This window comes from Pan troglodytes, chromosome 6 (assembly GCF_028858775.2).
Source record: "Pan troglodytes isolate AG18354 chromosome 6, NHGRI_mPanTro3-v2.0_pri, whole genome shotgun sequence".
Lineage (NCBI taxonomy): Eukaryota > Metazoa > Chordata > Mammalia > Primates > Hominidae > Pan > Pan troglodytes.
Genome location: NC_072404.2, coordinates 8,379,115 through 8,405,650, shown reverse-complemented (window position 1 = coordinate 8,405,650; position 26,536 = coordinate 8,379,115). Strand labels below are relative to the sequence as shown.

The following is a 26,536-nucleotide window of genomic DNA, read 5'->3' as shown; positions in this document are numbered from 1 at the left end:
AAAATTAGCTGGGCATGGTGGCGGGCACCTGTAATCCCAGCTACTTGGGAGGCTGAGGCAGGAGAACCACTTGAACCCAGGAAGCAGGGGTTGCAGTGAGCCAAGATCATGCCACTGCACTCCAGCCTAGGCGAAAGAGCAAAACTCTGTCTCGGGAAAAAAAAAAAAAAACTGTTCCACTTCAGATCACCAGGCATTAGATTGTCGCATGGAGAACCCTGGTATGCAGGGTTCACAGTAGGGTTCCTGCTCCTATGAGAATCTAATGCCACTGCTGATCTGACGGGAGGCGGGGCTCAGGCAGGAATGCACGCTTACCTGCCGCTCACCTCCTGCTGTGCAGTCCAGTTCCTAAGGGGCCACAGGCCAGTATTGGTCCATCACCAGGGGGTTGGGGATCCCTGCCCCAAAGAATTAAAAGCAGGGACTCGGCGGGGCACAGTGGCTCACGCCTGTAATCCCAGCACTTTGGGAGGCCGAGGCGGGCGGATCACGAGGTCAGGATATCCAGACCATCCTGGCTAACACGGTGAAACTCCGTCTCTACTAAAAATACAAAAAATTAGCCAGGCATGGTGGTGGGCACCTGTAGTCCCAGCTACTCGGGAGGCTGAGGCAGGAGAATGGCCTGAACCTGGGAGGCGGAGCTTGCAGTGAGCTGAGATGGTGCCACTGCACTCCAGCCTGGGAGACAGAGCGAGACTCTGTCTCAAAAGAAAAAAGCAGGGACTTGAACAGGTATCTGCACACCCGTGTTCACAGCAGCATTATTCACGAGAGCCGAGAGACGGAAGCAACCCAGGTGTCCATCCGTGGGTGAATGGATAAAATGTAGTCTGTCCATACAACGGGATATCGTTCAACCTTTAAAAGGAAGGTGATCCTGACTACAACATGAATGAACCTTGAAGACATTATACTACATGAAGAAGCCAGACACAAAAGGACAAATATTGCACAAATCCACTTACAGGAGGTCCCTAGTCAAATTCAGAGACAGGAAGTAGAATGGTTGGTGCCAGGGGCTTTGAGGGGGCGGCACAGTGGGGAATGGGGAGCTAGTGTTTAATAGGGACAGAGTTTCAGTTTTGCTAAATGGAGAGAATTTTGGAGATGGATGGTGGTAACGGTGGCAGGCAAACTGAATGTGCTTAATGCCACTGAACTGTTCACTTAAAAATGGGGAAGAGGGCACATTTTATGTTGCATGTATCTTACCACAACTTTTAAAAGAACTGAAATTAACACCAGTTAAAACCATTACCACCACCACAATTCACCCAAGAAAATATACTTACAAGGTCAACCTTTTTCTTTTTTTTCTTATGAGAAACCCACTCTTCTAAACAGGATGGCCTTCTAATGATAAAATACAACACCTTTTTTTTTTTTTTTTTTTTTTTTTTAAGACAAGATCTTGCTCTGTCACCCAAGCTGGAATGCAGTGGTGCAATCATGGCTCACAGCAGCCTCGACCTCCCAGACTCAAGCGATCCTCCCACCTCAGCCTCCCAAGTAGCTGGGACTACAGGTGCATACCACCATGCACGGCTTTTTCTTTTAGCTTTTGGAGAGACAAGTTTCCACTATGTTGCCCAGACTGGTCTCAAACTTCTGGGCTCAAGCAATACTCCCGCCTTGGGCTCCCAAAATGGTGGGATTACAGGCATAAGCTGCCCCCTGCAGCCATATTCTTATCATTACTATTTAAACGAGTGAAGAAAGCATTTTTAAGGTTCCTATTCCAAATTTGCCTAAAAGATGAACTCCAGCCCAGGGGCAGGAGACCAAGGCTGGAAGGCACTGCCGGTCCTAGTCCGCTCCTCCTGGGCCCCTGGGTCTGCGGTGAGCAGGTGGCAGCTCTGTTGTCTCCCTCCCCCATCTAGGCGGGCCTGGACGCCGCCCCAATATCGCAGGCCAGGTAGGGCTCCACGCGCTCCTCCCTCTTGCTCTGGTCTTCCCTCGGGCCCTGTGGGAATTCTCGAGTCAAGCCCAGCCGCCCCCGCTGACCCAGGTCAAGGCTCTCACGGAGCATGGGGCCTGCACGCTTTGAACCTCTTGAAACATTATAAGCAGAACATTGCCCCACAGCCTGAGAGCCACAGCCGTGTCTCTGCTAAGCAAGGATGGTGCTTAGACAAGGAAAAAAGACGGGGCCTGGCTTTTTTATCCTGGGATTTCAAAGTGCATTTAGACACGCTAACTTATGACCACTCACGAGGTGGTAACTTCACACAGCCGGAGAAACGACAGCACAAGAAGTATCGTTGACTCCCGACCCCAAGATAAATCCAGAATGACACAGGATTGTGCAACCTCCAGATCTTTGTTCAAACAGCTTATTCTACCAGATAAACCTGAGCGGCGGCGTTCTTCTTGGCAGTTTCTGGAAGTGTGAAGGTGAATTCCTAACTAAGATAGAAGGTGACTACAGGTATAAAACACCACCTCCCAAATCAGCTTGTAGACCCTCCACTGTGGGTACCTCGGGCTGGCCCTACAGGCCCACTCTGTCTTCTCTTCAGTGGCCCACCCCGCTCCTACTCACAACCGAGCCTCATCTGGGGTGCCCAGTTCCCATCATCCCAGGAAAGTCTGGGACCCTCTGCCTTTCAGAGTTCAGGTCAAACACTACCCCAAAGACCTGAGCTAGAATTTTCAAATCCAAATCTCCAAACACACACACACACACTCTTGCACACAAGTGCAGACTCACACTTGCACGCACACTTGCACATGCACTTGCACTCCTGCACACACACACCCCGCCAGCTTCTAGCCAGTACTTCAAACCCCCAAACTATAAGTGCAAAAAACACCCAGATAGGCTGTGTTCGTTTATCACTGTCAAAGTCAACCAACGGATCCTCATCAGACAAGTGTGACGGGACCATTACAGTGAGCAAATGCTCCCCAGATGGCACCATGACAGCCACGGGAGTCATTTCAGGCATACCTGCGGAATGGTGCTTGGCTCAGATCAGTAGCGCCCACGGACAGACACAGAGAAGCCTTCAAACCAGGTGTCCTTTCTTCATTAGCCTCCCCATCAGAGATGCACTGAGAAATTATTCCTGCTGGGCACGGCGGCCCACACCTGTAATCCCAGCACTTTGGGAGGCTGAGGCAGAAGAAGCACTCGAGCTCAGGAGTTTGAGACCAGCCTGGGTGACAAAGCAAGACCCCGTCTCTACCAAAAAAAAAATTTTTTTTTGAGATGGAGTCTCGCTCTGTCGCCCAGGCTGGAGTGTAGTGGCGCCGATCTCCGCTCACTGCAAGCTCCGCCTCCCGGGTTCACGCCATTCTCCTGCCTCAGCCTCCCGAGTAGCTGGGACTACGGGTGCCCGCCACCACGCCCGGCTAATTTTTTTGTATTTTTAGTAGAGACGGGGTTTCACCATGTTATCCAGGATGCTCTTGATCTCCTGACCTCGTGATCCACCCACCTCGGCCTCCCAAAGTGCCGGGACTACAGGCGTGAGCCACCGTACCCTGGCCTCTACCAAAAATGTAAAAATTAGCCAGGCATGGTGGTGCATGCCTGTAGTCCCAGCTACTTGGGAGGCTGAGGTGGGAGGACCACTTGAGCCCAGGAGGTCGAGGCTGCAGTGAGCTATGATCACACCACTTCACTCCAGCCTGGATGACAGAAAGAAACTCTGTCAAAAAAAAAAAGAACAAATTATTTCCAAAGGGGAAAAAATTACACATTCTCCAATTAATCTCTCTGCTGGTGAAATGGTATCCCAATAGGAGAGCCTCACCTATCCCTGGGTCCTGGCAGAGTAAGAACATGTTTCTAAAATCTCATGATGCTAAGAAACGGCTCATGTCCACGTGAACAGTGCCCTGCATCCTCAGGTCACGTGGCTTCTCTCTTCACTGATGGAACTCCTTCAACCCTAGTTTATCAAACACCAACATATTAATGCAGTTGTGTGCGAGTCTAGATCTTGTACGTGAAACGCTAGAAATCCAACCCAAATCAGCTGAAGCGAGTGCAAATTCCTGGAGGCGCACAGCTGAGAAGCGCAGGTGGAGCCGGCTTCAGGTGCTCACCCCGTCCCGGCCCCGATCTGGTGGCCCTTCCTCCCTCGGCAGTTGGTCTCAGTTCCGGGACAGCTTTTCCAGGTGGCCACAGCACTGTAACGTCCATCCCCTCCACCTGCCAGAACCTCTTCCCAGAGGCTCACAGCTAAGAGCACTGGGTCTCGGGGGTCCAGGTCAGGAAATCAGCCCCGTCCCGTATCAACCATGGGACGCAATGGCTCAGGTGCATCTGCCCTTGGGCCTGGGTAGGGAGGCCTGACTCAGCCCTCCTAGGCTAAGGGAGAGGGCGGAAGAGACGGGCTCTCTGACCAGGAGGAGGAATGCACACAGGCAAAACACAACAGACGTGTGCAAACAGTCACTCCAACACTCGGGAGAAACGTTTAAACACTTTTAGGTTAATTACGTCCATGCAAGCCAAGCTTTCCCTTTTGATATTCTTAGGTTTGGTAGGATAGAAGAGAATGTGTGGCTTATAAATAAGTGAGCAAAAATTACCCCTGGATAATGGGCACCCCAGCCTGGTGATGGCATCCTTGGGGGCTGGGTGGTATCTGCAGCCTGTGTGACATTTGGGAGTCTGTTATTCTTCAGGGTGGGGCTGCCAATGAGAACAGAGCGTCCCTAGCTCTCTGCCAAGAGTCTCAGCCACTCCCCTGGGCTGCCTCCATCCAGGCAGGTGAGCACACATGGAGGGGAGCAACACCAGGAACCCAGGCTTCCTTTCAGAGACTCTAGGGAGAAGACTCTGGGGACGGTGGTGTGGCCCCAACATTCTGCCGCAGGGAAACACCTGTCACCATGCTGAACCAACACATTCAGGAAAGGTCCCCCCACCAAGGTACAACCAAGGCAGCTCACATCCAGGGACAGGTGCCCCGGGCAGCTCAGCTCAGGAGGGTCCCTCTGGGGAGACCTGGTCTGCACCAGGAAGCAGACCACATGTTCACAAAATGCACACACCACCCACTTTGCTTGGACCCACACAAGGACCATGTCCACAGCTTCCAGCTCAGATGGCTGCTCCCATCCGTGTCACTGTCCCTCACAGGGACGAGGGCTTAGCCACCCTGCGTTCACTCTCCACCCCTGCAGCAGCCCTGCCAGCCTCTCACCTGAGTGCAGGAGACAGGGCGGGGAGAGAGAGGTGCAGCCATCCAGGCCCTGATGAATGCAGCTGGCCTCATCGGAGGGTTTGCAGGAACAAACTTGGAACACAACTCCTACACCCTCTGGAAGAAGGAAACAAGAAAAATATCCCGATGTGTGTGTGAGAGTGTGTGTGTGTGTCTGTGTGCGCGCGCGCGCGCGCGCGTGTTCTGATTCCTAAGTGGCAGAGCTAGGTTAAAGCCCCACCTTCACCAAACCACCCACCTCAGGGCACAGACGTGCTCAGACCTCACCGGGAAGATAAACTGAAATCCTAACCCTTGCCCTCCATCAAGACATAGGGCCAAAACCAAACCTGAAATTTTTCCAACAGTCCAAATAAATGGCAAAAGCACTACAGCAAACTCCACTAAATATCCACTGGGGGTTGTAAGTATCAGCGAATGAAGAAGCATGAGATGCTTTAAGAGGAAAGAGGGAGGGAGGCGTCACCCACACAACCTGCAAGTCACACCTGTGTCAAATTCCTGGGGCAGATGGAAAATACACAGCATCAGACGCTGGGAGGCGAGTCCAGGAGCAGCCAGGCCACCCAGCCCAAGCCTTGCCCAACTGTAAACGGGCAAGGTGCCCTCCCACTGATTTGAGGCGCAGCCATCACACAAGAGACTGGGCTTTGTGACACCACCCCGCACCCAACCAAGTCATTCTCATGACTGTGCTCAAAGTGTGGACACAGCTGGAGGATGGGGGCCAACAGGGTAAAAGAGTTTTAAGTTTATGGTTAAATTTTCCAGTTGTACGATGCCAATTTTCATAAAATGTATAATTTGCTGTGTTTCAGTGGAAAAAGAAAAAACCAGAGCCAAAGGTCTCTACGCAGTGTGGTGCTGCACATCAGGGAAACAGCGAAGAATCAGAGGAAGTGGGTTCTCCCCGCTCACACCTCCCTCTCTTCCCGGAGACACCTCCCCTCGGCCCAGCAGGCCCTTTTCTGCCACTCCCCATCCGGAGTCATCCCCACGGGCGGTGGCCCCGACCATGGCCCGGGAATCTGGGCAGGTGCGTGGATGTGGGTGGTGTCTTCTGCAGGAACCCCTCCACATCCCTGCAAACACCCCAGGTGCTCAGGAAAACCGACCCTCAGAGGAACCATACCAAGAACTGAGAATGCAGAAATGGAGGGGACGCGGGCTCCCCTCAGTGAGTGAACTGCCCAGCGGGTTCTGACATTCGTCTGAACATCCTATAAACAAACGCATCCCGGGGAGGTGCTCCAGCAGAGGCAGACACAAAGGGCCACGCCCAGAATACGGAAAACAAGCCCTCAGCAGATTCACTGACACCCTGTTCACAGCAGCATTCAATTCACATTCGCAGGAAGGCAGAAGCAACTCAGTGTCCAACAACTGATGAACAGATAAACAAACCATGCCTCTTCCACACAATGGGACATTATTCAGCCTCAGAAAGGAAGTTAGTTCTGACACCTGCCACGACACCGATGAACCTAGAGGACATTGCATGACGTGAAGTACATCAGTCCCAAAAGGACCAATACTGTGTGACTCCATTTCTGAGGGAGCTCGGGTAGTAGAAATCAGAGAGTGGAAGCTGCTGCCTTCTACCAATGGGGAGCGAGTGCTGAACGGGGACAGAGTTTCAGTTTGGGAAGATGAGAAAGCTCTGGAGATGATGGTGGTGGTGGCATGACAATACGAATGTGCTTAATGCCACACAACAGTGCACTTAACAATGGTTAAGATGGTACGTTTAAAATTAAACATTTTTATCATAATAAAAAACTTGGAGGGGCCAGGTGTGATGGCTCATGCCTGTAATCCCAGCACTTTGGGAGGGTGATGCAGGAGGGTCACTTGAGCCCAGGAGTTTGAGAGCAACCTGGGCAACACAGTGAGACCTCATCTCTGCTGAAAATAAAAAACTAGCTGGGCAGGCTGGCGCTCACCTGTAACCCCAGCTACTTGGGAGTCTGAGATGGGAAGATCACTTGAGCCCAGGAGGTTGAAGCTGCAGTGAGCTGTGATTGCACCAGTGTATTCCAGCCCGGATGACAGAGCGAGACCCTGTCTCCAAAAACAAAACAAAACAAAAATAAAGCGAAGCTTCAGAAAGGAAGGCAGGAGGTGTCTAACACAGGGGACACCTGAGGCCAAGCAGGCACTCGGGGCCAAGACCCACACAAGCCCACCTGAGCCTGGGAAACACAGGGACACCACACACAGGGGACACCAGGGGATGTCCCAACTGAGCGTGGCCAGCAACCAGGGACTGGGCAGTGGTGACAAATATCACACACGAGGAAGACAGGTCAAGCAGGGTGCCCGACACCACGAAATGACTGCAACCATCTCTCCAACTACAGCTTAGAAGCAGAAATAGCAAAGGAGTTTCAGCCAGCTGTTTCCAGAGCCTCCTCTGACACTTTTATCAAGACAGGGCCCATCAAATCTGAGGGTTCAAGGTCAGTCGTGTCCTTGAGGGTGAAGGCACTGGAGCTAAACCAACCAGAAAGCCACAGAGACAGTCACACGGAGCCTCTTCTTGGTGACACTGGGTACTGTCATCCAGCACGGTCTAGAGATAAACGCCAAACCACTCCACTCCTGCCAACTGTAAACCTCAACAGCCACAGTTTACTTTCTATTTAATCTATCTATCTGCCTATCTTCTATCTGTCTGTTTAGAAACAGAGCCTCACTTTGCTGCCCAGGCTGGAGCGCAGTGGCACGATCACAGGTCACTGCAGCCTTGAACTCCTGGGCTCCAGCGATCCTCCTGCCTCAGCCTCCCGAGCAGCTGGGATTACAGGTGTGCACCGTCACGTCCGGCTGATTTTCTTATTTTTTGTAGACACAGGGTCTCGCTATGTGGTTCAAACTGATCTTGAACTCCTGGGCTCAAGTGATCCTCCCTCCTCAGCCTCCTGAGTAGCTGGGTTTACAGATGTGCACCACCACGTCCTTTTTATTTTTTGTAGAGATGAGTTCCTTGCTATGTTGCCCAAGCTGGTCTTGAACTCCTGGGATCAAGTGATCTTCCCCCTCAGCCTCCCAAAGTGCCAGGATTGCAGGCATGAGCCACCGTGCCCGGCCTTAATAGCCATAATGTATTAATATTTATTTATTTATTTTGAGATGGAGTCTCACTCTGTCACCCAGGCTAGAGTGCAATGTCGCGATCTCAGCTCACTGCAGCCTCTGCCTCCTGGGTTCAAGCAATCTTTCCATCTCAGAACTCCTGAGTAGCTGGGACTACAGGTACACACCACCACACCCGACTCTTTTTTTTTTTTTTTTTTTTTTTTTTGTATTTTTAGTAGAGACAGGGTTTCACCATGTTGGCCAGGTCTCAAATTCCTGACCTCAAGCGATCCTTCTGTCTGGGCCTCCCAAAGTTCTGGGATTACCTGCCTGAGTCACCCGCCCGGCCTTAACAGCCATAATTTAAACTAGACAGTATGGGAACAGCTGGAGTTAGAAATCCTAGAAATCCTGCTTCTGTAACTGACCGGTTTACCTCTGACTTGACTTCAAACAGGAAGCCCTGAAGATTGACCTTTTCAAGTACAACACTTAAACAAAGAACTTTCCCTCTGGAAGGATTTGTCGGCTACCCTTCCAAAAACAGACAGGTGCGGCCAGACTTCAAGTGCAGGCCCCGCCCTCCTCCGGTGAGTGGCCCGAGCCCTGGAGGCAGCTCCATCAGCCTCGGCATCCCCTCCCGGCGCCCGCACGCTCAGAAAAACCACAGGAACGGGCGAGCGGGCGAGCGGGCGGGCGGGCGGGCGGAGGGGAGAGGGGAGGGGGGATTTTACTCCAGCATTCCCTTCCACGTTTCGTATTAAATATGTGAAATATATTAATCTTAAAAAACAATATCGATACAGTACTCAATGGATAGAGGCAGTGGAGTAAACAAGAAGCCCAGATTGCAAAATCGTAGGTCATAAAAAAACTAGAGTGCGCGTGCGGCAGGTTCCAGGCACGCGAGAAAAAGCAACGCGAAAGCTTTCAGTCTCGGAGGAGGTTTTCCGGCTTGGGGTAGCCGAAGAGAACAAAGTCGGCCTCGTAGAGTTTATACAGCTGCTGCCTCCAGGCCAGGGGGATCTTGGCGAACCAGTCCTCCTCCCAGCTGCTGGCGGTCCTGTTCCGGTAGCTCGGGGGGAAGCGGAGCTGCCGGTCCACCTGGAGCAGCTGCAGCAGCTGCGCGGCATCCTCGTCCAGAGTCTCCAGCTTCCCCACGAAGTCGTAGTCGATCTGGCACGGGTGGCAGAGGCGGTACACCTGCCGCCAGTGCTCGTTGAAGGGCGCCAGCTTCTCCGTGTGCGGGTCCAGCAGGTACTGGATGAAGTTGGCGAAGGACACCTTGAGGCCAGCGCGGAAGGCCTCGCGCGCCGAGGCGGGCAGGCTGGTGTGGTTGGCGTACAGCCGCAGCATGGGCACGGCGAACTTGCGGTAGAACTCCTCGTTCTCCAGCTCGAACTTGCTGCGGAAGGCGGAGATCAGGCGCACAAAGGGGTCGCGCACGAAGAGGAACTTGGTGTACTTCTTGAGCTTGACCTTCATGAGGTGGCGGGAGAGCTTCCCGTAGCGGCGCCAGAACTTGTTGAAGGTCAGGTGCGCGCTGGCGTTGTGCACGTGCTCGCGCGGGATGCGCAGCGGGTCGCGGTAGGGCGCACCGCGGTGCAGCAGGCTTCCGCTCAGCACGATCATCACGCGCTTCCAGTTGGTGCAGGCCACCTTGGGCACGTAGCAGTAGATGGCCCCGTGCCGGTCGTCCACGATCAGATGGCTCAGCTCCGAGTTGGGGATGTCGTCGAATGCGCGCTCCTTGGTGGGGAAGGCCAGGCTGGAGTTGGCGCAGAAGCCCCGCAGCACGCTCCTCCGCTCCGCCTGCTGCCGGCCCTGGTCGGGGCTGCGCCGGGCGTCGCGCGGGGACCAGTCGTAGCCTCTCACGCTCTCCTCCATGCTCCCCAGCGCAGGCGGCTGCTCCGTCTCCTTTCTGGGAAAGTCGCTCTGCTTCACGCCAGCACTGAGAAACTTGTCCAGAAACTCGTCGACATCGGAGTCGGCCGTGAGCTCCCTGTCCCTGTCCGGCCCGGGCGTGGGCAGCGGCGGCCCCGTGTGCGGCCTAGAGAAGGACGTGTGCAAGTAGAAGTGCGCGGCGCCTGCGCTGTCCCAGTACACGATGATCAGCAGGATCATGAACACCGACCCCAGCACCAGCCACAGCCGGAACAGCCGGGCCTTGGTCATCCTGCCCCGGGCGGGCTGGGCCCTCTCCGGGCCTCTCACTTCAGCTTCCTGCAGAGCCGGGGCATCCTGCTGGGAACCTGCAGATGCAATGACACACTAGTTAATGACTGAGGTGCACTGGGGCTCTGACTCCTGCCTTCTGATCAGTGGGGGACTGGGGTCCGGAGGAGCAGGAGCGCTGGGCCACGTGATATCAGCTCGCCCTCCAGAGGGGCTGGAGGCTGAGGTCAGCAGTGCAGGGAGTCTACACATCCATGTGCCCGAGCACCAGTAATGACCCTGGACGCCAAGGCTCGCGTGCTTCCCTGGCTGGCAGTACTCCACATGTGCTGACACTCGCCACTGCCGGGAAAGTAATATTGCCCACAACTCCCAAGAAGAGGACGCCTCCCAGGGAGTGGAGACCAGCTCCAGGTGTGAGCCCTCCTGGACTCTGCCCTCTGCAACTCTTCCCAAGGCTGATTTTTTTTTTTTTTTTTTTTTTTTTTTTTTTTTTTTTTTTTTTGATATGGAGTCTCGCTCTGTCGCCCAGGCTGGAGTGCAGTGGCCCGATCTTGGCTCACTGCAAGCTGCGCCTCCCAGGTTCACGCCATTCTCCTGCCAAGGCTGATTTTAATCTTCGAATCTATCTCCTTTTCCTATAATAAACCATAGCCACAAGAATAACTGTGATCAGTGAGCTCTGTAATCTTTCTAGCAAATCATCAAACCCCACAGTGGTCTCAGGGACGCCTGCATTTGCTATTGGTGTCATAAGTAAGAGGGGTCTTGGGAACCATTCCTTAACTTCACAGTGACCCAACAACAGGAAAATTGTTTTGGCAACACCCACTCTACTTAAGTCGAATGCCAATGGAAAAACTGCACCCTACAGCTTCATCAGGGCCACCTTGAGAGCTGACCTTCCACACCACCCTGGCTTCCCAAAAGTAAGTGGCACATTGCTATTCCCCTGCCAGGCACCAGGGGGTGTTGGTGGGGCTGAGCTGGGAGCTGATACCCCTTCCTCTGCCCATGGAAGTAGAGGTGCTTCCTCGTCTGTCTCACCAGGGTACTGTCAGTGTGGTCCAGCAGGGAGCTAAGCCTTGACCCCACCTGGCATCCACAAGGTGGAAGGAGATGGTGTGAGGCAGGAGAGCCCACACTCTGACTCCCTCTCCCCCAGCCAGGTCAGGGCCCAGTAGGAACTGAACTCCAACTCTACTCCACCCCTATCTGGCACCCATGACATGGCGTGAGGTGGTTAGAGGTGGGGCAAGTTGGCTCTCTACTTTCTCACCTCCTCTCTCCCAGGAATGGAAAACATTAATCATGCAAATATTAATGAAAAGAAAGCAGGCGTGGCTATCTTAATATCAGATGAAGCAAATTTCAGAAGGAAGGAAACTACTAGAGACAAAAGGACATTACATAATGACAAACAGTTCAATCCCCAGGAAGACATAATAATCCTAAACATGTATGCACCAAACAACAGAGCCTCAAAATACAAAAAGCAAAAATCGATAGAGCTAAAGGATAAACAGACAAATCCACAATTATGGCTGGAGACTTCAACACTTCACTCTTGATAACTGACAAAACTATGAGGCAGAAAATCAGCAAGGATACAGAAGAACTCAACACCAGCAACCAACAGGACATAACCGACATATGCGGAACACTCACCTAACAAGAGAACACAGTTTTTTCTAAGTGTCCACAAAACATTCACCATGGTAGACCAAACCTCAGCTAATTTAAAAGAATTGAAATCTTGACAGGGCACGGTGGCTCACATCTGTAATCCCATCACTTCAGGTGGCCAAGGCGGGTGGATCATTTGAGATCAGGAGTTGGAGACCAGCCTGGCCAACATGGTGAAACCCTGTCTCTACTGAAATTACAAAATTTAGGCTGGGTGTGGTGGCTCATGCCTGTAATCCCAGCACTTTGGGAGGCCGAGGCAGGTGGATCACTTGAGATCAGGAGTTGGAGACCTGCCTGGCCAACATGGTGAAACTGTCTCTACTGAAAATACAAAATTTAGGCTGGGCATGGTGGCTTATGCCTGTAATCCCAGCACTTTGGGAGGCCAAGGCAGGTGGATCACCTGAGGTCAGGAGTTCAAGACCCGCCTGGCCAACATGGTGAAACCCCGTCTCTACTAAAAAAAATGCAAAAATTAGCTGGGCATGGTGGCGGGCGCCTGTAATCCCAGCTACTCAGGAGACTGAGGCAGGAGAATCGCTTGAACCCAGGAGGCAGAGGTTGCAAGGAGCCAAGATTGTGCCACTGCACTCCAACCTGGGTGACTGAGCAAGACTCCATCTCAAAAAAATAAATAAAAATGAATAAATAAATAAAAATAAAAGAATTGAAATATTTTATATAAAGGAATAAAACTAGAAATCAATAACAGAAAAGACAACAGGAAAATCCACGAACACAAATTCCTGGAAAATAAATGACACATTTCTAAATAATAGCAAAGGAAAAAGTTAAAGTACACAGAATAGAATGAGAATGAAAATACAACGTATGTTACAGTCACTGTGGTGCCAAGAGCATTAGAAAGCAGAAAAGGCCGGGCACGGTGGCTCTCTCCTATAATCCTAGCACTTTGGGAAGCCGAGGCGAGACGGTCTCTTGAGCCCTAGAATCCAAGACCAGCCTAGACAACATGGCAAAACCCCATCCCTATAAAAAATGCAAAAATCTGCTGTGCATGGTGGCATGCACCTGTAGTCCTAGCTACTCTGGAGGCTGAGGCAGGAGGATCGCTTAAGCCCAGGAGGTCAAGGCTGCAGTAAGCCGAGATCGTGCCACTGCCCTCCAGCCTTGGTCTTAGCAAGACCAAGACCCTGTCTCAAAAGAAAAACAAAAACAAAAAACCAACCAAACAAACGAAAAAAACCTACAAATTATCTTTATCAGGAACAAGACAAGGAATGAAATTATAGATCCTGCAGCCATTGAAAGGATAAGGAACTATTACAAACAATTTTACACCCACAAATTTAGCAACTTAGATGAAACAGACCAATTCCTTGACAACCACAAACTACCAAAATGAATAATCCTATACTAATTAAAGAAACTAAATTTGTAATGTAAAAGCTCCTTAAAAAGAAATCTCTGGGCCCAGATGGTTTCACTGAAGAATTCTATCAAACATTCAAAGAATAACAACATCAATTTTATACAATCTCTTACAGAAAGGAGAAGAGAGGACATGTCCAACTCATCATCCTAATACCCAAACCAGTGAAAATAAGTACAAAAAAAAAGAGGCCGGGCGTCGTGGCTCACGCTTGTAATCCTAGCACTTTGGGAGGCTGAGGCAGGAGGAACACCTGAGGTCAAGGAGTTCAAGACCAGCCTGGCCAACATGGCGAAACCCTGTCTTGTAGGGAGACCCCCTGAAACTATTGCTATGGAATAAAAGATGAAATGCTCCTGATTACTGTAAATACAAAGTTGCATTCAGGATTGTGTAAAGACAATGCCAGGTTGGACTGTCAGAATGAGCCAACAGCACGTGATATGCTTCCCCCTGCAGAGAGCCTATGAACGGACATGCAGTCAGGGAGTTTTCACATCACGTGATATGCTTCCCCCTGCAGAGAGCCTATGAACGGACATGCAGTCAGGGAGCTTTCACATCACCAAGATTCCTATCCCAGAAAAGCAGATGTTCATAGCTCTGGGAATGGAATGCGACCCTTGTGGAGAGCCTACAAACGGACGCATGGGGGCGCCTGTCCATATGGATAAGATAGGGCTATAAACGCCCTCATCTTGCCGCGGCTCTTCTAGGCCTCTTCAGGGTTAAGGCATACTCCCTTCTGAGAATTTCTGGTCTAACCGGTTGTCTAGCTTCACGTCCTGTTTCTATGGATTGTTTGTAACCAGCTTTTGCTGCAACTGTTACTGCTGATTAATATCTTGCTAGTCATAGGTTATGGAAAGACTGTGTTTCTGTTTTAAGGCTCTGTTAGAAATTACTGATGCACACACCATATTGTAAATTCTTATCTCTGTATACTGTACTTCTGCATACCGATGTTATGTTAAAGAATTACTTCATCCCCATGTGACCATCTCACCTCATAATCAAATGACCCTAAATCCCTCACTAACCTACCCCCGCCCTCACTAAACTTAATAATAAATGCTGGTATATCCAGCGCATTGGCCGCATCGCAGGACCAGAAGGCGGTGACCCCCCTGGACCCAGCTTTCACTGTCTTGTGTGTGTCTATTATTTCTCGACCTGCCGATCCGCCTGGGAACAAAGAAAGAGCCCCGTTGCATTGCGGGCTTCTGGCCAGATCCCACAATACCGTCTCTACTAAAAAAATACAAAAAATTAGCTGGGCATGGTGGTGGATGCCTGTAATCCCAGATACTCGGGAGGCTGAGGCAGGAAAATCGCTTGAACCCGAGAGGCAGAGGTTGCAGTGAGCCGAGAATGTGCCACTGCACTCCAGCCTGGGTGATAGAGCAAGACTCTGTCTCAAAAAAAAAAAAAAAAAAAAAAGAGAGAGAGAGAGAAAGCTACAGGCCAATATCACTTATGAACTTGGATGCAAAAATGCTCAAAATATTAATAAACCAAATCCAGCAGTGTATAGAAAGAATCACAGCATAGGGACTCACGCCTGTAACCCCGGCACTTTGGGAGGCCGAGGTGGGCGGATCATGAGGTCAGGAGATCGAAACACGGTGAAACCCCGTCTCTACTAAAAATACAAAAAATTAGCTGGCCATGGTGACGGGTGCCTGTAGTCCCAGCTACTCGGGAGGCTGAGGCAGGAGAATCGCTTGAATCTGGGAGGCGGCGGTTGCAGTGAGCCGAGATCGCACCACTGCACTCCAGCCTGGGTGACAGAGCAAGACTCCATCTCAAAAAACAAACAAAAAGGAATCACGGCATGACCAAGTAGGGTATGCAAGAATGGCTCAACGTTCAAAAACCAACCATGTAATCTATTATATTAACAAGCTAAAAAATCAACTCCTACAGGAAGCAACAACAAAACCCATATCCATTCATTATAAACACTCTCAGCAAACTTAGCAAAGAGGATATCCTCAACTTATAGGGCATCTACAAACACCCTACAGCTGTACCCTTTCTCTATCATCTCTGTGGGGGGGGTGGCGGATGGAAGGCCCAAACTGTGTTGAACTTTTCATCTTCAAACAAATGTGTGAACTTTTTTTTTTTTTTTCAAGACAGAGCCTTGCTCTGTCACCTAAGCTGGAGTGCAGTGGCACAATCACAGCTCACTGCAGCCTTGACCTCCTAGGCTCAAGTGATCCTCCTGTCTCAGCCTTCCAAGTAGCTGGGACTGCAGATACACACCACTGGGCCGGGCTAATTTTTAAAAATTTTTTATAGAGCTGTGGTCTCACCATGTTAACCTGGCTGGTCTTGAACTCCTGGGCTCTAGCAATCTGGCCACCTCGGCCTTGCAAAGTGCTACTAATTTCTTAAACTGAGTATTTTTTCATTTGTATATCTCTCTTTTTTTTTCTTTCGTGAGACAGAGTCTTGCTCTGTCACCCAGGCTGGAGTGCAGTGGCATGATCTCGGCTCACTGCAACCTCTGCCTCCAGGGTTCAAGTGATTCTCATGCCTCAGCCTGGCCACCTCGGCCTCACAAAGTGCTATGAATTTCTTAAACTGAGTATTTTTTCATTTGTATGTCTCTCTCTCTCTCTTTTTTCTTTTGTGAGACAGGGTCTCGCTGTGTCACCCAGGCTGGAGTGCAGTGGCATGATCTGGGCTCACTGCAACCTCCGCCTCCCGGGTTCAAGTGATTCTCATGCCTCAGCCTGGCCACCTCGGCCTTGCAAAGTGCTACAAATTTCTTAAACTGAGTACTTTTTCATTTATATGTCTCTCTCTCTCTCTCTCTCTTTTTCTTTTGTGAGACAGGGTCTCACTGTGTCACCCAGGCTGGAGTGCAGTGGCATGATCTTGGCTCACTGCAACCTCCGTCTCCCAGGTTCAAGTGATTCTCATGCCTCAGCCTCCCAGGCAGCTAGGATTACAGGTGCCCACCCTGACACCCGGATAATTTTTGTATTTTTAGTAGGGATGGAGCTCCACCATGTTGGCCAGGCTGGTCTTGAACTCCTGACCTCAAGTGATCCACCTTCCTCGGCCTCCAAAGTGCTGGGATTACAGGCATAAGCCACCACACCCGGCCTGTATGTCTCTCCTGTCATTCTTGTATGTTACATTTTTTAATATTAGCAACAATCTGAGTGCTTTAAAAAAAAAAAAAAACTACAGCTAACTTCATAATTAAGGGTGCAAGAGTGAATACCTTACCACCAAGATCATGAACAAGGCAAGGACATCTGTCTACCCGCCCCTGCCCCGTCATCAGTAGACACCTACTCATCCCCAGCTCAGCGAAGTCTTTCCCAGTTGGGTCAAATCCCAGACTATGCACTCTCCATAGGTCCCATCAGCAACTGTGTGCTTATTTGGGGTGTGTATGTTTAATTACTCCCGCTCTCACTCACACAGCTGGGGAGGGTGGGCTCCGTCTGGTTGTGCTCACCACGTGCATGCACATGGTAGGGTGCAGTCGATACCGAGTGGATCTCAGGCTCAGAGGCCCCCATCACATCAGCCTGGCTCTGAAGCCCCTTGTGACCAAGCCCCTGAGGTTCCATGCCAGGTCCTCTCCTGGAGCGACCCTGGGCCACCTTCCTGCCTTGGCTTCTTGCTAAGGACGTTGGTTCCTTTACAGAAATGAGTCCCAGCCCCCTGAATATTCGCCCCCACAGCCAGCTGCCCTCTTCTCACTGGCAGTCCCTTCGCACGATGCCCATCTACCTACTCCCATCCCAGACTATGCAGGTCCCCCAAAGAGGTCCCCTGCTGATCTAGCGAGCCCCGTGGTCCCCAGCCTGTCTCTCCCTCCAGCCTACTGCCTTCTGCCGGGCCCTTCCCCCAGAGCGTCTAACCCCTGACACCTGTGCTGCCACCACCAGAGTGCAGACTCCCCAGAATCTGCATTCAGAAAGATGACAGCCTGGAAAGACGAAAAGCAAAGCTGAAAATAAATAAGAGATGGAAACGTATAGTGGGATAAGTGGTAAGTTCTCCACCCCAAAAAATAAAGATCAAATAGACAGCATGGGAGAAGACCTGCAAGTTGGATACAAGAGGAAAAGGGACAAGCTTGACAAAAGACAAAAAAAAAAAAGCAAATGCAGTGCTATTTTGCATTTGAACACACACACATCTGCAGATGTGGGCCCCCTGCACCTGCCCCGCGTGTGGGCCTTACAGGTGACTCACCACCTGTGCTCACAACAGTCCTGTGACCTCAGCCACATCCAGAAACAATGGTGGCCACAGGGCATGGATCCCCAGAGGCACTCATCTCTGTCAGAGGCCAGATCCTATCTCTTTCTTTCTAGATGTTTGAGCAGGGCCATCTCATAGGCCCTTTTGGGGGTGGAGGGTAAAAGGTGAACATGAAATATATCCATGTTCAGTGGCTATGACCTGGTCTGGGGTTTCTGGAAGAGCCCAACAGTCTGGACCCCTCTCTCCTGGCACTCACCCTTGTCTGCACTGTGGTTGTGTCCACACCTGTCTTGACCAACATGCTGACTAAGCGCGGTCCTCACTGGGCTGGGGTTTGTTTTTTTATGGGTTTTTTTTGTTTTTTTTTTTTTTTTTTGAGACGGAGTCTTGCTCTGTCACCAGGCTGGAGTGCAGTGGTGCGATCTCGGCTCACTGCAACCTCTGCCTCCCGGGTTCAAGCGATTTTCTGCCTCAGCCTCCCGAGTAGCTGGGACTACAGGCACCCGCCACCATACCTGGCTAATTTTTGTATTTTTAGTAGAGGTGGAGTTTCACTGTTGGCCAGGCTGGTCTTGAACTCCTGACCTCAAGTGATCTGCCCACCTCGGCCTCCCAAAGTGCTGGGATTACAGGCGTGAGCCACCACGCCCGGCCTGGAGCGGGGTCTTGCCTCCTCCTCCTGCTCCTCCACGGGGGCACCCTGATTACAACAGGCTCTAGCAGGCTCTCAGTGTCTCTTTTCCCACAACATCTTGTGGAAGGGGAGCTCTGTGGGAGCTGGGGCTGTTCAGGACGAGGAGGATTTCTGTTGGTGCCTCAAACTCCTGAAGGGGGAGCAGGCTTGACCTCTGCAGCTTCAGAAGACAACACTCGGACAGCACGGTCAGCCCAGTGAATGAACAGATACGCTAATGAGTTAAGGGGCCAAAAACTGTAGTAAGATCTCTGTTCCCGAGGGCATCCAAGCACAAACAGGCGGATTGCCCGGGAGTCTTCCGGGGGAGAGTCTCGCACTGGGGGACCCTCCTGGACTTCTTCCGGCATAAGCTTCGCGGAGTCTATCTGCCTCTCACGCACTGGACTAGACTCTAAAAGCCACTGCCTGACCCTTCACAGATTCTCATTAAAAACCTCAAAGTTCATGAGGCTGAAATGTGGCTGTACTCTGCATCCACCTCTGCAACTTCTGTGGATTCTTAATTCATGTTCTTTCTTTATATTCTTTAGAGTCAGGGTCTCACCCTGTTGCCCAGACTAGAGTAAAGTGGTGTGATCATGGCTCATTGCAGCCTCAACTTCCTGGGTTGTCCCAAGAAGCTGGGGCCATGGGTGCACACCACCACACCTGGCTCATTTTTAAAATTATTCTGTAGAGACAGGATCTCCCTATGTTGCCCAGACTGCTCTTGAACTCCTGGGATCAGGTGATCCTCCCACCATGGCCTTCCAAAGTGTCAGGATTACAGGCGTAAGCCATTGTGCCCAGCCTTAATTAATCAATTAATTTTGAAATACAGTCTTGCGCTGTTGCCCAGGCTGGAGAACAGTGCTGCAATCTCGGCTCACTGCAGCCTCGACCTCCCAGGCACCTCAGTTTCCCAAGTAGCTGGGACCATAGGCGTGTGCCACCATGCCCAGCTAATTTTTGTATTCTGGGTAGAGACAGGGTCTTGCCATGTTGCCCAGGCTGGTCTCAAACTCCTGGGCTCAAGTGATTTACCCGCCTCTGCTTCTGGCATGAGCCACCGCGCCTGGCCTCTTAATTCATTTTTTCAATGGCAAGAGTAATGAGGTAAATCACAGTAAAAAGCTCAGTGTACAGAGGGTGGTGGGCTTCCACATGAAAGGAGCTGGGATGATTCTCAGACAAAAGGATGCCCTCTGCCTACTGCCACCTTCACTCAGTGCTTCCTGGACCCACAGAGCTCAGCATGCCTGATGGAGGCAGAGAAGCCCAGCACCCAGAGGACTCCAACCTCCTCCTGCCCTGTGGCCTGTAGTGCACCAGCATCACGCACAGCTGATACATGTGTCAAACCAGAGAAAGGCAATGACCCCACTACAGAAATCACGAAAACGTGAGCATCAGAGGGCCTGCTGCTATCTCTCCCCACAGCCCCTGCTGCTATCTCTCCCCACAGCCCCTGCTGCTATCTCTCCCCACAGCCCCCGCTGCTGTCTCTCCACGGCCCCCACCGCATTCCTCACCTGCCCTCCCAGTGTGTTCAGGGTGTGAGTGGGACGAGAACATGCAGTCCTGTACCAGCTTTCAATACCCTCTGAACGGTTATAACCACACGATTTTACAGCCTATTTTTTTTACTTTTTTTTATTTTTTTTGAGATGGAGTCTTGTTCTGTCACCAGGCGGGACTGCAGTGGTGTGACCTTGGCTCACCACAGCCTCCACCTCCCAGGTTCAAGGGATTCTCATGCCTCAGCCTCCCAAATAGCTGGGACCACAGGCACGCACCATGCCCGGCTAATTTTTGGATTTTTAGTAGAGAGGGGCTTTCTCCATGTTGGCCAGGCTGGTCTCGAACTCCTGGCCTCGAGTGATCCAAGTGCCTCAGCCTCCCAAAGTGCTGGAATGACAGGCGTGAGCCACTGCAGCCTATTTTTAAAACTAGATCCTAAGTACCTGTGCTGTTCAAGTTTTCAGGACCACCCCTCTCGAGGATGTGTAACAATCAACAGTTTCTTCAGATAACAGTGAATGAAACCACACTGAAAAAAAAAAAAAAAAAAAAAAAGGTTTTCTGAAGGCTAAGAAAGCAGCAAAGCAGGCCTGCGCACAGTGGCTCTCGCCTGTAATCCCAGCACTTTGGGAAGCCGAGGCAGGTGGATCACAAAGTCAAGAGATCGAGACCAGTCTGGCCAACATGGTGAAACCCTGTCTCTACTAAAAATACAAAAATTAGCTGGGTGTGGTGGTGTGTGCCTGTAGTCCCAGCTACTGGGGAGGCTGAGGCAGGAGAATCGCTTGAACCTGGGAGTCGCAGTTTACAGTGAGCTGAGATCGCACCACTGCACTCCAGCCTGGTGACGGAACAAGACTCCATCTAAAAAAAAAGAGGCAGGGCGCAGTGGCTCACGCCTGTAATCCCAGAACCTTGGGAGGCCGAGGCGGGTGGATCACCTGAGGTCAGGAGTTCGAGACCAGCCTGACCAATAACGGAGAAACCCTGTCTCTACTAAAAATACAAAATTAGCTGGGCATGGTGGCACATGCCTGTAATCCCAGCTACTCAGGAGGCTGAGGCAGGAGAATCACTTGAACCTGGGAAGCGGAGGTTGCAGTGAGCCGAGATGGCGCCACTGCACTCCAGCCTGGGCAACAAGAGCGAAACTCCATCTCAAAAAAAAAAAAGAAAGAAAAAGAAAAAGAAAGTAGCAAAGGGGAAAAGTTAACATGACAAACAACTTGAGAGGGAAGTTGCCAATTAAGATGAAGACTAACGAGGAGAGTGAAGCTGCAGGGGAGTCAGTCACATCGCCGACATAGGCAGACACCAGAGGCCAGGGATGCTGCCGCCGTCCACGAATTCTGTACCTAAGAACTAGATAAGGGCGTTACTGAGCCAACCTAAGCACTTCTGCTTATTTTTCAGCCAAGAAGCATTACATATATACAACCAATGCCAGTGACTACATCATTTTATAAAACCTATGACTTTTCATTGATAATTTAATAAGATTTCAGTTTAATTACAAGGAAAATATTTTAGGATTATAACTAAGTATTAATAATATCTTTTAGGGCCAGCTATGGTGGCTCATGCCTGTAATCCCAGCACTTTGGGAGGCTGAGGCGGGAGAACTGCCCAGGAGTTTAAGACCTGCCTAGGCAACATAGCAAGACCCTATCTCTATAAAAAATGTTTAAAAAGGCTGGGCTTAGTAGCTCATGCCTGTAATCCTGGCACTTTGGGAGGCTGAGGTGGGCAGATCACTTGAGCTCAGGAGTTTAAGGACAGCCTGGCCAACATGGCAAAACCCTGTCTCTACTAAAAATAAAAAAATTAGCCTGGCATGGTGGTGTACACTTGTAATCCCAGTTTCTTGAGAGGCTGAGATGGAAGGACCATTTGAACCTGGCAGGTGGAGGTTGCAGTGAGCCAAGATCGCGTCACCGCACTCTAGCCTGGGCAACAGAGCGAGACTCCGTCTCAAAAAAAAAAAAAAAAAGTAAAAAAAAAAAACAAACTAAAAAACTAGCCAGGCATGGTAGTGTGTGCCTGTAGTCTCAGCTACTTAGGAGGCTGAGGTGAGAGGATTGCTTGAGCCCAAGAGTTTGAGGCTGCAGTGAGCTATGATGTTGCCACTGCATCCCAGCCTGGGCAACATACCAAGACCCTTCTCTACAAAAAAAAATGTAAAAAAAAAAAGAATTAGCAGGACATGGTGGTGTGCACTTACAGTCCCAGCTACTCAGGAGGCTGAGGCAAGAGGATCGCTTGAGCCCAGGAGATGGAGGTTGCAGTGAGCTGTGATGGCACCACTGCACTCCAGCCTGGGGAACAGAGTGAGACTCTGTCTCAAAAAAAAAAATTAACACAGAATTATCATATAAAATTACCATATGAGGGGCCAGGTGCAGTGACTCACGCCTGTAATCCCAGCTACTCAAGGAGGCTGAGGCAGAATTGCTTGAACCCAGGAGGCAGAGGTTGCAGTGAGCTGAGATTGTACCACTGTATTCCAGACTTGGTGACACAGTGAGACTCCGTCTTAAAAAATAATAATAAAATTGCCATATGATACAGCAATTCCACTTCTGTGTATACACCCAAAATAACTGAAAGCAAGGTTGTTGTTCTTTTCCTGAGACAGGGTCTCACTGTGTTGTCCAGGCTGGGGTGCAATGGTGCCATCAAACCTCACTGCAGCCTTGAACTCCTGGGCTCAAGCAGCCTCCTGAGTAGCTGAGACTATAGGTGGTTGCCACCATGCCCAGCTAAGTTTTTGTAGAGATGGCATCTTGCTATGTTGCCAGGGTGGTCTTGAATTCCTGGCCTCAAGTGATCCTTCCACCTTGGCCCCCCAAAGTGCTGGGATGACAGGCATGAGCCACTGCACTCAACTTAGAGCAGGGTCTTGAAGAGATGCTTGCACACCCATGTCCACACTGATGTCAGCATCATTCACAATAGCCAAAAGGTGGAAGGAACCCAAGTGTTCGCGACAGATGAACAGACAAGCAAACTGTGGTCAACCCATGTAGTGGAATATTACTCAGCCTTCGAAAGAAAGGAAATTCTGACACATGCTACAACATGGATGAACCCTGAAGACATTATGCTCAGTGAAATAAGCCAGAAACAAAAGGACAAATATTTGCCCGGTGTGGTGGCTCACACCTGTAATCCCAGCACTTTGGGAGGCCGAGGCGGGCAGATCACGAGGTCAGGAGATCAAGACCATCCTGGCTAACACGGTGAAACCCCGTCTCTACTAAAAATACAAAAAATTAGTCGGGCATGCTGACGGGCGCCCGTAGTCTCAGCTACTCTGGAGGCTGAGGCAGGAGAATGGCATGAACCCGGGAGGCGGAGCTTGCAGTGAGGTGAGATCGTGCCACTGCACTCCAGCCTGGGCAACAGAGAGAGACTCCATCTCAAAAAAAAAAAAAAAAAAAAAAAAGACAAATATTTCAAGATGCTACTTGTATGAGGTTCCCAGGGCAGTTAAATTCCTAGAGACAGAAAGTAGAATGGTGGTTGTGGGGGCAGGGGAGGGGGATGGGAGTTTGTGTTCAATGGGGACAGAGCTTTAGTTTTACAAGATGAACATAGTTCTGGGGCTGGAGGGTGGTGATTGCTGCAGAGCAATGTGAACATGCTTAACACCACCAAACTGCATGCTTAAAAATGGTTACAATGGTAATTTTTTTTTTTTTTTTGAGACGGAGTTTTGCTCTTGGTGCCTAGGCTAGAGTGCAGTGGCACAATCTCAGCTCACTGCAACCTCTGCTTCCCGGGTTCAAGCGATTCTCCTGCCTCAGCCTCCTAAGTAGCTGGGATTACAGGCTCCCACCACCATGCCTGGCTAATTTTTGTATTTTTAGTAGAGACAGGGCTTCACCATGTTGGCCAGGCTGGTCTCGGACTCCTGACCTCAGGGAATCCACCTGCCTTGGCCTCTCAAAGTGCTGGGATTACAGGCATGAGCCACTATGCCCAGCCTTTTTTTTTTTTTTTTTGAGACAGGGTTTCACTCTGTCATTCAGACTTGACTGCAGTGGCGTGATCTTGGCTCACTGCAACCTCCCCACTCAAGTAATCCTCCCACCTCAGCCTCCTGAGTAGCTGGGTTACAGGTGTGCACCACCACGCCTGGCTAATTTTTGTATTTTTAGTAGAGATGGGGTTTCACCATGTTGACCAGGATGGTCTTGAACTCCTGGGCTCAAGTGATCTACCTGCCTCGGCCTCCCAAAGTGATGGGAACACAGGCATGAGCCACCACGCCCAGCCAAGTTTTAATTTTAAAAGGTGGTTTGGACAGCCAGACGTGGTGGTTCATGCCTGTGATCCCAGCATTTTGGGAAGCCAAGGCAGGGGGATTGCCTGAGCCAAGGGGTTCAAGACCAGCCTGGTCCACACAGTGAGACCTCATGTCTACAAATAATTTTTAAAATTAGCTGGGCGTGATGGCACACACCTGTGGTCCCAGTTACTCTGGAGGCTGAAGTGGGAAAATGCCTTGAACCCAGGAGGTCAAGGCTGCAGTAAGCTATGATTGTGCCGCTGTACTCCAGCCTGGGTGACAGGGTGAGACCACATCCCAAAAAACAAAACAACAACAACAGAAACAACAGCTTGGACATACAGGAATGTCTGGCCCAGTGACTGACACAGCTCTGGCCTGAAGCCCACGTGACTTTTGCTACCTGCTGGGCAGGAGAGAAGCATTCAGGGAAGGGTCCGATAGAACCGCTGGGCTGAGCACTGCGGTCATGATCCCACCTGCTTCCAAAACACATCATGGGCAACACTGAACCCATAAAGTAATTTTTCATTAAGAAGAAATAGGACACGATTTCCAAACGCAAATCTCCCAGTGTTTCAACAAAAAGCCCCCCGTGATTTGAAGCAGAGCACACAGAGGCATCTCAGATGAACAGACATATAACCCGCCTGCGGCACACCAACCGTGGGCTGCTGCCTCCGGCAAGGGAACCCACAGAGCGAAGTTTCACCTAGAAGCATCATCCGCCAGGAAACTGTAGCGGTGGAGGTGCTTTTCCACGGGGGCTGTGTCAGATGCCCTCATAAATGGCACTGAAAATTATTAGGTTAGGTTTAAACGCAAACACTGTGGTTAGGCTGACAGAGTTGTGTCTTAGCTCCGGGTGGGGTTGTTAAATATTTCTTTGCTCACACACAACATGCAGGGCATGAAGCCAGGGGCAGACTCTGCAGCCCCAGGGAACAAGTCCATGCCGGCTGCCCACGCAAGGCCACTGGTCCAAATACTTATGCTGACTGTGGGCCAAACACTGGAGAAAGAAAAGGCAGCTGGCACAGACAGCTGTGGCCTTAGCTCACTCGTGTTCAGCTGTGTGTCACCGTGGCGTGACCACAGCCATCCTGCTCTGGAAGACACTGCCACGTGGCCAGATCTATATTAAGCCCCCCAGAAGGGCATTTTCCACATTTTTTACAGCAGAAGTGACATCGATCACACAAAAAGTTCACGTAATACGTGGCTAATTTTATGTGTCAACTGGACTGGGCCATGGGGTACCCAGATATTTGGTGAAGCATACTCTGACTGTGTCTGTGAGCATGTTTCTGGAGGAGAGTAGCATCCAAATGGGTGGACTGAGATATCGGATACCCTCCCAGTATAAGAGGGCCTCAACCAGTCCACTGAAGGCCCAAGTACAACAGAAAAGTGGAGTAAGGCCGGGCGTGGTGGCTCATGCCTATAATCACAGCACTTTGGGAGGCCAAGGCAGGCGGATCAGTTGAGGTCAGGAGTTCGAAACTAGCCTGGCCAACATGGTAAAACCCTTTCTCTACTAAAAATACAAAAATTAGTCAGGCCTGGTGGCACATGCCTGTAATTCCAGCTACATGGGAGGTTGAGGCAGGAGAATAGTTTGAACCTGGGAGGCGGAGGTTGCAGTGAGCTAAGATCACACCACTGTACTCCAGCCTGGGCAACACTGTGAGACTCCATCACAAAAAAAAAAAAAAAAAAAATTAGACATGGTGGCGCACGCCTGTAATCCCAGCTACTCAGGAGGCTGAGGCAGAATTGCTTGAACCCAGGAAGCAGAGGTTGCAGTGAGCTGAGATCACACCACTGCACTCTAGCCTGGCCAACAGAGCAAGACTCTGCCTCAAAAAAAAAAGGTAGAGTAAGAGAATCAACTCTCTCTGCCTGCCTGTCTTTGAGCTGGGACATTGGTCTTCGCCTTTGGACTCCGTCTCAGACTGGAGTCATACCATTGGCTCTCCAGGGTCTGAATTTCTCAGCCTCCGTAATTGTGTGAGCCAATTTCTTATCATCAATCTCTTTGTATACACATTGCAAAAGAAAAATAAAATCTCAAGACTCCAAATTCACCAAGCTAAAGGGAAAGTTAAGCTTAGCAACCAAGTCACGCAAAAGAAAAGCTACCTTCTTTTCTTTCCCAGATAAAGTAATTTACGTGCTTATTTATCGCACATAAAATGCAGATTTACTGTGCGGAGAAGGCGTATGTGACTCTGCCCCACTCCCTTCTTTTCACATGTAAAATGTAGATTCACTGAATGGTACTCAAAGCC

At 50.6% G+C, this 26,536-nt stretch overlaps 1 protein-coding gene across 5 annotated transcripts in view; it reads right to left on the bottom strand.

Annotated features, from left to right (window-relative positions):
- Window positions 1–9,017: 9,017 nt before the first annotated feature.
- The window catches only part of CHST12 (carbohydrate sulfotransferase 12), a 30,921-nt gene continuing 13,402 nt past the window's right edge, over window positions 9,018–26,536 (bottom strand). For all 5 annotated transcript variants that reach the window (XM_063815152.1, XM_003318223.7, XM_009442482.4 and 2 more), the window contains exon 2: window positions 9,018–10,516. In XM_063815152.1, coding sequence (XP_063671222.1) covers window positions 9,195–10,516 — 1,322 coding nt within the window. In that variant the 3' untranslated portion in view covers window positions 9,018–9,194. The remainder of the gene's footprint in view (window positions 10,517–26,536) is intronic.